This window comes from Zonotrichia leucophrys, chromosome 13 (genome assembly GCF_028769735.1).
Source record: "Zonotrichia leucophrys gambelii isolate GWCS_2022_RI chromosome 13, RI_Zleu_2.0, whole genome shotgun sequence".
Taxonomy (NCBI): domain Eukaryota; kingdom Metazoa; phylum Chordata; class Aves; order Passeriformes; family Passerellidae; genus Zonotrichia; species Zonotrichia leucophrys.
Genome location: NC_088183.1, coordinates 10,921,050 through 10,932,247, shown reverse-complemented (window position 1 = coordinate 10,932,247; position 11,198 = coordinate 10,921,050). Strand labels below are relative to the sequence as shown.

At 44.6% G+C, this 11,198-nt stretch overlaps 1 protein-coding gene across 1 annotated transcript; it reads left to right on the top strand.

The window, feature by feature from the left end:
• The first annotated feature begins 1,983 nt into the window (after window positions 1-1,983).
• Window positions 1,984-9,333, top strand: SHROOM1 (shroom family member 1). The gene is made up of 6 exons (XM_064725335.1): window positions 1,984-3,096; window positions 3,821-3,891; window positions 4,568-5,110; window positions 5,503-5,653; window positions 6,775-7,047; window positions 9,079-9,333. The coding sequence occupies exons 1-6, from the start codon at window positions 1,984-1,986 to the stop codon at window positions 9,331-9,333; spliced, it is 2,406 nt and encodes an 801-aa protein (XP_064581405.1).
• The last annotated feature ends 1,865 nt before the right edge of the window (window positions 9,334-11,198 follow it).

Here is an 11,198-nt window from a genome sequence, read left to right as displayed (position 1 = left end):
TCAAGTGCTGCTGATAAACACAGGCTGTTTTCCAGACTGCAAAAACTGTTGTTATACATGAACTCTATGCTGGTGCTTTTTCCTAGTCCATTTAGGGGTTTGCAGGGGAGTTCTGAGCTGCAGCCATAAATATCTGGCCACCTTTTAAAATCTGTGACTTGGGACTGGCAGCAGAATGTCTCATCAAGATGCTCTGTCGGTCTCAGGCACCTTTTTCTAGGATTCTGGGAAAGGTTTGCCAAGATGTGCCAGGAGAATCCTCCCACTGAGTCTTTTTCACACATTTCTCTTTCTTTTTAGGTTCCTCTAGATATTGTTGGAATGTAACTGTAGAGAAAAATGTTCATTTCTAACAACTCATTTGTGGACTTTTAATGAGACTTGGATTTCTGGAAATGCTACAACATGACTTCAGCTGGGAATGAGATAGAAAGATGGACTCACAGGCAAGGTGGCAGAGCTGGGAAGCTGGTGGAGCCTGTGGCCTCTCCTGAAAATGATCATCTTTTGTCAGTGAAGTCGGTCAGCAGCATGGAGCATCCCTTGCACCTCCCTGGAAGGGCAGACTCTGCTTACAGCTCTTTCTCAGGAGGATCAAACATCCCAGAGAACCCCACACCATCGTGCCAAGGTGATTATTTGTGTGTGCCTCCAGAGCAGGCCCCGTACATGGACTCAGAATATGTGACAGGAATTTATAACCTCAGTGCTGCCCACCCTGCCCTCAGATCCCCCCAGGCACGCAAGGCACCAGAGCTGAGCGTCCCCAACAGCTCCCACAGCTGTGGAGTGACTCCTGCACAAAGGACTTCAAATCAGGGCCCTGCAGCCCTGGCAGCTCCTCTGCTGTCCCCTCCCAGGTGCCCCAAGAGCTGCAACATCACTACCAGGCCCTTGGACACGCCAAGAGAGAGAAAAGGCTCTGCAGGGCACAATGAGGGCAGCAGGCAGCCAGCCCCTGGAGTGCAGCACAGGGAGGGGCCATGGGGCCAGCACTGGGATGCACTCACAGAGCAGGGTGTAGGGCCTCCTAGGGAAAAGCCTCTGGAAAACCAGGGCCTTTCTTCTGATTTCACAAAGGTATCAAAAGTTCAGCCATTAAAGACAGAGGAAAACGGAGAGTGGATCCCATCACAACAACCTACAAAGAGAAGCAAACACATTTTCAGGAGACCTTCTTCATTCATTTTTCAAGAATATTTAAAGACAGACTCTGTGGTGAATGTCCCCAAAATACTTTCTGAATTTAATTCAGGTCATGGTAACAAAATTCCCAAAGAGATGAACTCCAAATCCTATCACCAAGCACATTCCAAGCCCAGTGCTGTTAATGATACACAGCAAGTCAAACAGTGTCCCAGGGGTGTGTGTAGGGCAGGTGCCAGAGAAGCAGCTCTGCCAAGCACTGTGCCAGGGCCCAGCCAGAGGAAAGAGTCCCTGCCCTGTGCTCAGGGCCCACTCCACACTGAGTGGGATTCAGACATGGATCAGGATGTGTTTGAGGACAGCTCGGAATTAAAATACATGGAGAATGCTCTTCTAAATAAAAATGCTCCCAGGAAGCTAAACAGTTATGCAGACAAAAATCAGTGTTATGATTCTGAAGGAAAAATTATGAGCAATATTAGGGAACCAGTCCCAAACCAGCAAAACAAAGTGCAGAGATCATCACTGTCCTGCAGCTGCAGTGCTGTGGAAGTGGAGCACCCTCAGTGTGAGGAGCTGGAGCCAGGAAGGAAGCAGTGCTGTGATGATGGCACAAGCCAAATGGCTTCTTTCAGACCAAAGGAAGAGTCCACATCTCAGTCATTACGTGAAGTGCAGAAAGGAAAGCAGGGTAACAACAGCAGTCCTGACCTCAGCACGTGTCTGGAGCAAGAGGAACCTCCTGTTCAGAAGCTCCAGACTGTATTTCAAACACAGCTCTCAAGACAGCTCTGGGAGGACCATGCTGGGGAACAAATAACCAGGCAGGCAACTCCCATGCTTTACTATCTGTCTGCAGGGAGAACCACCAGTGTCCTGCACCCCAGCAAGGACTCAAGGAGCTCACCAAAAGAAATTCCAACTAGCAGCTATGCTGCCTCAGCACAGGGTCTAGAGATACAAAGAGAGGGCCATCAGCTTCAGAGGAGCAGCCACCACCACCAGCACAGTGCTGATGATCTCCAGCTTCAGAACAAAGACCTCATTTTCAGGAGTCCTGCTTCATTCACAGAAGAGAGTTTCCAGAATGACTACATAGAAAAACTTAAAATGGCCCAGAAAAAGGTTCTCAAAGAAACCTCCTTTAAAAGAAAAGACTTACAGATGAGTCTGCCTGTCAGACTGAGACAGAAATCCTCTAAAAGGCCATCCATTGAACACCTTCGGTCTTTCTCGTTATCCAGTGCAAGTGAGGATGCCAAACCTGTTCCTTGCTCCCCCTCCCATCTGGAATCCTTGGAAAGCTTCAATAGAAATGAAGAAATAAGGAGGCCACAAAAAGGTCAAGCAGGGGGAAGGAAAAGGGTAACCCAAGAGCAAAAGAAACTGTGCTACTCTGAGCCTGAGAAGCTCAATCACCTAATGGATAAGGAAATATCATGGAGTCAAGCTAGGGATGAAACCACTGAGCAAGGCACAGTGGCATCCAGGAGAAGGGATCTGGAGAACAGAGGAAAGGCATTTTCCAGTTCAAGTGTCTCCAGGACAGAGCTGAAACAAATCCAGCACAGTGCACTGATCAAATACATGGAACGAAAGATCAGTCAAAGGCCAGGGGGCTCACAACACCTCCCACTGCAGAAGCCACCCCTGCAGGAGAGGCTGTCAAATCCCAAAGGCCCTCCTGGCCAGATTTCCAACCCAAATGGGAGCAGGAAGATGCAGAATGATGAGGTTTTCTGCCAACCTCTCTCTGAACAGAAATCACCAGATGTTTTTCCTCCTTTGCCTTTTGCTCCCCCACGGAATGGGAGCAGCAGGTGTGATCCCAGCCAAGGGGACAGGAGCTGTACCAGCAAGTGTCCATCTGCTGAAAGTCTCCCACAGGCAGGGGGTTCTGCATCTGGGAGAGCTCCTGAGAGACCAAAATCCACTCCTTCTTCCACACAGGTAAGACACCAGTACCTGAAAGGGGCATAAAGAAACTCAAGAGGGACTCTGGCACTTAAAGATACATTTGCAAAGAACATGTGCTGTATGCTGGATGAGGCTGTTTATGCTCTAGTAGTGTTAATGACAGCAACTTCATTAGAGCCCTATCCCAAAAAAAGGTCATTACAGGGAGAATTATAAATTACCAACATTTTTTGGCTTCTGAATTTGAAAGACAGCAGCTGTCAATATTGTTGAGGAGAATAAAGAAAATAAAGGGCCAAAAAATAAATTATTATACGTACCACCAAAATTACCCTACTGAAGAGACTGACAAACTTCCACCAATGCTGAATTTCTGAATTGCTATGACAGTAGAGGTGTCTTTTGTTGACAGCTGGTTTTTTGTTTTCTAGGGGGAAAAAATGATGCTACCTAGGAAGAGCGTAATAGCAATTTAATTAATAAAAAAGATGTAGACAAAAATAACGCCAAAGATTTAAAAAAAAAAAAAAAAAAAAAAGGGAACAAAAACCAAACTTTTCGCCCTAGAAAAAACAACAACCAAACAAAAAACCACGGAAAAAAAAAAAAAAAGAAAAGAAAAAGGACAAACCTCAGTGAACCTACTTGGAGTTCTACCATCAGCTCCCCTTTGTCGGAATAACAAAAATGGGAGCAAAATTCAGCAGCTGCCTCGCCTGCAGTGCTGGCTGCCCCAGTGTGCTGTTTTCCCTTCCAGGAGCCGTGCAGATGTGCCAGATGTGCAGCAGCTCCGCGCCGGCGCCGTGGGAGCTGCCCGGGCCCCTCCAGGTGAGGCTGCGGGGCTGCGCTGGGCACAGCCCGTGTCCTGTCCCCAGGGTGGGACCCCGGCGCTGCTCCCTTCGCTGGCCGTGCGGGAATATTCCCCCCTGCTCTCTGGGTCAGCCTCTAAAATCGTTTCCACCGCGGGAAGTGCCAGCCCTGAGCAGCTGTCCCTGTTCCATCAGATCTCTGGGATCGCAGCTCCCTCCTCCGAGCCTGGAGAAAACAGCATTTCCAACATCTCGGAGATGCCCAGTCCTGGAGAGTGTGTGTGAGCAGGACTGCTGCAATAGGGGATTTTGGTGTGTTTTTCCACAGGAAAAAAAACTGTGCCGTTTACACATCACTAGTTAGGAAGTTTGTGGTTTAACTCTCTATATTTGTTTGCTAGTTTGAGGAGCATCAAGGGAGATAAGCATCTGAACTCTGTCTCAGCAAGGCAATGATGCTGACTCTGGTAGTAAAAAAATTTCCACTCTTTCAAAAATACCCCAATGGTTTCTGGACATTTGAATGGCTTATGTAAAATGAATTTTTTTTCTTAAATTTCCTGGTTTAGCAGGTTAGCATAAAAGTAGCTGAAAGTTCCAGACAGAACCATAACATCACAAACATCTGATCACAGCTCTTAAACAGTCTGCAAAAAATCTCTTCCAAGTAAAAGGAACTCTCTCCTTCCTTACAGTTTCTGTGATCCTGAGAAAGATGGACCCAAGAATGATGAACATAATGACATAACTGGACGTGGGTGTGGTCAGGATAAAAAGGAGCAGACTCCTGAAACCCCCATTCCTGTCCCAGGAGATGGAAGCAAGGAGAGTGCTGGAGTGGAGGAGGAATGCAGAACTCAGTCTCTGGGTGGGAGTGCTGCACTCAAGCATCCAGAGCAGGGGATGCATCTGCACACAGCACCAGCTGGGCCTCACCAAGGACACAAACATCCAGGCAAAGGTCTCCTTGCCCAGGAAACATCCCTGCACAGCACCCCTGATGATGTTCCCCTGGAGGGAGACACCCAGAGGAGGCTGCAGCCTTCTGAGGAGCAGCGGTACCAGGAGCTTGCTCTGGAGATCATTGCCAAAGACAGATCTCTGGTGGGCATTCTCATGCCTCATCCTCTTAGAAAAACTGCCTTGGACCTGATGGAGGGTTTGTTTCCTGTTAACATCTCCATGCTGGATAAATCACGCAGGAAAAGGGGAAAGGCACAGCGTGTGCAGGAGAATGAGTAAGTAGACAAAACCAATTTTCCAGCACTTTGGTCTATTTTAATGTACAGATACTATCCATACTAGTATGACAGTAGTAAGATGAACTTAAGCACATGGTTTTATTTGTGTTTCATTAGAAAAGCATATTGCTTTCTGATTTACAACCAAGAAATGTCTGAGGCTAAGGGTATATAATGGAAGAAAAGTGGTTCAGTGGTTCCTTATTAAAGGGACTCCAACAGACCTAGGCTGCAAATCTTTTGCTCCATATCTTCTAAAAAATTAGAGGCTCTCCTGTGGTGAGAAGAGAGGAGAGTGATCCTGAAGTCAAGATGGATAAAACCATTCATTCAGTGTTAGGGAAGAAATGTAAATGTTTGCTTTGGGTATTTATTTTCTGTTCCAATAGCAGGAAAAGTCATGGAGATGGACCAGAAGAATGTCCAAAATCAGAGCATGAAACCAAGCAAAGGAGCAAATATCCTGCCTCTATGAGAAACCAAGTCCTGAAGAGGAACAGAGACAGCACAAGCGAGCTAGATGACCTCACATCTAAGAAAGTATGTAAATATCCATCACAGGAACCACTGTTTTTCCATCATGACAAAGAAAATCTTATTAATGTCATTATTGCTATGGATATTTTTATCCCAATAACATTTCACAGATAACTTTGAATCAATTTTTGGCAGAAGGTGAAGTCCTGGCACATTGGCATATTGGTCATTGTTGGGGATATTTAAATCCTGCCTGATTTGACTGAGATCTCTCATCTATCACCATTAAAGGTTTCCTTGCACAGTCAGCTCCTGTGCAGCAGCAGCAAACTCCCAATTTAGCACTCAATTCTAATCTCAAAATCTGTAAAATCAATTAGAACTGGCAGCCTAAATAAGAAATATTCTTTACTCTGGGAGCTGGTAACAGTTTCTGCACATACCAGTGTCTGATTAATTCCACACATGCAGAGAAGGGAGGGCACAGCTGGACAGGGACAGAAGTTTGGAGCTTGCAGGGGTGATTATGTAGCTTTGCATGGTTAGGTGGGCATTTCCCCTGGCCATGCTCCATCTCAGGTATGACAATCTGCCTTTCTGAGGCTCCTGCTGCTGTCTTACTGCTGCTCCTGTTCATGGTGGCACTGTTCAACTTCCAAAGAACTGATGGTGTGCTCCCACTCAAGTCTTGAGGCCTTTTTCCATATAATTTCCCTTTGAAACAGCCTCCTCTGATTACTTTGCTACCCAGGCACCATAGCCTGCTTGGATTGCCCATGGAACTGACTTTTTCTGTGCATATGATAATGAAATTCCAATCAATTCTTCTAAAGCTTGGTACAGAGCTGGGACTTCATGCTCATGTCTTAGAACAACAGTTCTGTGTAATCATGGTGTAATCTTTATTGCAGTTCCCTTCTGACTGATTGGAAGCTCTCTGAGCCAGAGAATATATCAGCAGCTAGGGTGATTACCAGTAATTTGCTTTTCAGAGTTTGAGAATTAAGTACAGCTTAGAAAATACTGCTGCTTTTTTCCCCCTTTTTTCTTTCCTGTAGCTTAAAATGATTTTAAAAGTCAAAAATTTGGCCAAGACAGTGTGAAGAAAATCCATTCTCTAGAACTGATACGGATTCTCTTTGGCAGTAACAGTTCCTGTGATTTTTTATTTTTCCTTTTTGCAGCTGGAACTCATGGCCAGCCTCCAGTCCAGGCTGCAGGCACTGTGGGAGGAGCAGGAGCTGGTTCTCCTGGAAGTCAGGGAATGTGCCAGGTGGGGCGAGGAGCTGGAGGTGCTGCTGAGGGAGCTGTGCCAGCCGCAGGAGTTTGAGCGCTACCTGATGTTCATTGGGGACCTGGAGAAGGTGCTGAGCCTCCTGCTCTGCCTGTCCAGCCGCCTGGCCCGCGTGCAGAACGCCCTCAGCAGGACGGATGGCAACACAGAGCCTGAGGAGAAGGTGAGATGGCTGAACCAGGACATCGCTCTCACTGCCCTGGAGGACTCAGAGACCTTGGCATGGAGTCAAAGACACCTGTGCCTTCGATTTTAGCCCATGCAGACAATTACCAACTTTGTGTGAGGAGTTACAAGCCACAAGGGTTTGAATGGAATGACAGTGAGTTTATCACAGGGTGGAAAAGTAGATTTTTGGGGTTTTTAGAATGAGGGTTCAAGAGGCAAGATGGAGGGCTCTGGGCATGTCCTGTCTTTCTTCTTCTTCTTGTCCTCCATCTTCTGCTGTGATGGTGGCACTTCTGGATTGGTTTAGGGTACAGACTGTCTAACAGACTGTCTAAAATAGGTGATAGGTATTGGAAAATGACTGTAAATAAAGTACACATAGTTTTTAGTATAAAAAGATAACACTGCCCTGAGGGCAGTCAGTGGGTCTCAACCAGACCTCCTGGACAGATCTCAGCAGGTCTGAAAAAGAATGTATCAGATAAGAGAAAATAAACAACCTTGAAAACCAGAGCTGAGGAATCTCAACTTCTTCCTCAAACACAGGGCTGGGTAAAAAGGCTTTTTAATACCTCAGGAGCTTCCAACAACTCAGAACCCAAGAGTGAGAGACAGCAGAGCTGCTGGATTGGTTTGGTTCACACACAGATTAGCACTAAAAAGGTTCTCTCATGCAGTGTGACACAGAGAGCCAGGATTCACCTCTTCCAAAATGTCAGTTGTGTTAATGTGAATAATTTTAAATAGTATTTCATGCTTGCTTTCACTTTATGGTAGGCAGGAAGGGTGTTGTTTCTCTGGTATTACATTTATAGTCTTCATAGGAAGCGCATTTAAATAATTTATTCAAATATTTGAATAAAATGCCTAATGAAGACTTGGTTAAGTGCCAACATTTTTAACAACCATCTCCCACTGACTGCATTTGCCCTCGTGTCAGCAAAAACAGCAGTCTCAATCTTTTACTCAATTTTTAGGGTGTCAGTACACTGTCTGGAAAGAGAACATTTTCCAGCACTGTAATCCCCATGAAAATTATTACAGTTGAATGAGAATTCGCTAAAGGTGAAAGGTACAAAAATCCTGTAGAACAAGCAAGGCCCAAGTCTTTAAAAGAAGCCTTTGATGAACAGATCACAGTTATTTTATCACACTGGTGCCTTTCCACGGTCTTAAAAAATTGAGAGCCAGGCACAGTTAAGGGATAAAGGGATTTTACCTGGGTATTTAATAAGGATCTTTGTGGTGCCCCACTTTGCTAAGGTGGAATGCACTGCAATGCAAGCACACAATAGATGGCATATACTATTTATAGACCTTACAAATTAGCATATCTAACAAAGATGTCCCAATGAGAGGCTTGGAGGAATAGGGTGATCTCCCCCATCCTGAGGAATTCCCCCCTGGATGGGCTAAATCTCAGTTACAGGATATTTTCTAGAGAGCACCTTGGCTTCCCAAGACAGTGTAGGGTTTTCCCATCTCCAGGGTGTTTGGTCTCCTGGCCTAACAGAATACCAGGACTATGCTAAGTTATCAGACTTAAGCAATTACAAATATGCATGCTAAGAGTACTGAGGATATATAAAAGGTATATAAAAGAAAAAAGGCAAAAAATCATCTTGGCATCAACCCAGACCTTTTAATAGAAGCCACTCTATCTTTTTAATATGATTGCAGCACTCTGGCCACATGCAACACACAAAACACAAAGATACGTACCTTAAAGAGCTTCTAATTGACTGAAGATTGTTACAGGATACTTTCAAAGGACCAGAATGTTAAGTTTATTGATTTTTTTTCATGAGGGCAGCATAGGAGAAGTGAGCCTTGATGGCATTTACTGTGTCTTTACCTTACAAGCCACAAGAATGAGTAATTCAATTGAGAAAAAGCTCAGGTGGAACACAAAGCCCACAAGAGGAAGTAATTAAATTAAATCGACTGTGGCTTCCAAATGAAGAAGCAGAGCCTGCCAGGAATGATGGGTTCTCATGGTGTGCTGCTTTGTTTTTCATTCCATTAGCAATCGCTGAATGAACGGCACCAGCTCTTGTCTCGGCAGCGGGAGGATGCAAAGGACCTGAAGGAGAATCTGGACAGGAGAGAACGTGTGGTCTCTGGAATCCTTGCCAAATACCTGACAGAGCAGCAGCTCCAGGACTATCAGCACTTTGTTCAAGTCAAGACCTCCTTGCTGATTGAACAGAAAGACCTCGAGGAGCAGATTAAATTTTTCGAAGAACAATTAGAAAATCTCGAGCAAAGTATCCCCATCTAACACCAGGCCAGACATTTTTATATATTATATGTGGTGTTTCTCTGGAAATCCACAGGCACTCTCATCACAGGGCTCAGTTTGGTGGATTCTTCCAATCCTGTTTGTGTCACAACATTGACAAGTGTTCAGATGTTCTGGGATGCTCCAGGCACACTCTGGACATGCCCTCCACTTGGACGGTGTGTAACAAACTGCCTTGTGGACATGACTGATAGGATTCACTGCTCCTATTAACTGAATGTGTATTTCCCCTTCCTCTTGTCTGTCCATCTGTTTCCACATTGACATCATCTCAATAAAAGAACCATACAAATATTTGCCTCTTGTGGGTGGGCTGAGTGTTTGAAATGAAAAATTATGTGGGTGTTCAGATTTGAATTGGTGATTGCACAAAGCCATAGGAAATGTTATGGACCATTTCAGTGAAACTCCTGCACTCATTTCTACTGTTTATATGTGTGACACAGTAAAAATACACTGTAATGAAAGAAAATAATTACTTCCTTTCTTGGCAGTTGTCAGCCATGAGTCTTTCCTGGCTCTGTGTAATCCTGGTAGGCTGCTCAGAGGAGGTCAGGAAAAGGGTGATCTTCACTGACATCAAAGAGCCAATCAGTGATGTAAGCAGTTCAAATGAACAGTTTTATGAATCACAAACTCTGAGCTTATTTCTGCACAGTCATTTGCAAAGTCCTTGCTGTACTTTTGAAGAATTTGTTTTTCAAGCAGCACCTTCAGGGCATTGTTTTTAGGTAGTTTTCAATTGTCAGTGTGCCCAAAAAGCCTGAACATGTGGGGAAAAGCTCTGCTGCAGACTGGGCCAGGAGGAATCACCAGAAGAGATTATTCAGTTTCAGTGAGACTTCATATAAATCCCTTGGCAAAACTCTTTTAAGCCAGTGTTTGCTTTGAGTCAAACCAGTGATGTTGCTGTATTTAAAATCTCACTGTGTTTTGTTTGCAAGAATTCAGTCAGAACAATATTCAGCCTAAACCAAATACCTAGACCATGAATAAGGCAGCCACTAATTAAACTCAGCCAAAACAGATGTTCATTGTGCCATGATGCTGGGCTTTACCAAGAAGTATTTTAGTAGTGCTGTGTGTCCTGGCTACAGAAGTATCCCCACCCCTGAGAGAAGCTGTCCTGCTCCTGAGGAACCTTCTCTGGAATTGCATGTCACTGGGCACAAGAACTTGGGAGCACAGTGACCAAGCTGCCAAGTGTGTTTGTCTGAATACCTGAGGGAAAATGGCCAGGCACTGTAGACCTGTGAGTAATCTGCACAGTGGTTCTCAGAAGGCCATAAATACAGGTTTTTAATCCATAAATCAGAAAGCTGCCTTTTGAAAATGGTCTTTAAAATAACAGAAGCAATGTTAATGGAGTCAGTGGAGAATTTATAAAATACAAGCAATGTTAAATGAGCTGTTTACATGATTTGAGAAGCCTGACTTGAAGGTGCATTTTATTCTTATTATTCCTAGTTGAGGGAAAAACAGCTGATTGGAAATAGTTATTCTGTAATTGAAGCTAATGCTTGCTTTTAAGGGGAAAAATAGGTCTGCCCTGTTTAGCTTATCTTTTTAGGGCATTGTGCCATGGGGAGGGCAATTGCTACCCCTTCCACACCTGGCACTCACATGTATGCTTCAAAGAGCAATAATTTAAAAAAAAAAACTTTGACTCTGTTAAAAAAAAAAAACAAAACAAAACAATTGTCTTCTTGTTACAGTGTTCCAGCAAAGTGAAAACTGGACACAGTGGCAGCATCAGAACCTCTCTGCAGGCAAGCAGAGAATCCCTTTAAAAGCACCCGCAGGTCTGGATTGTCAAGTGGGTCTCAGTTTTGTTATTGATCATT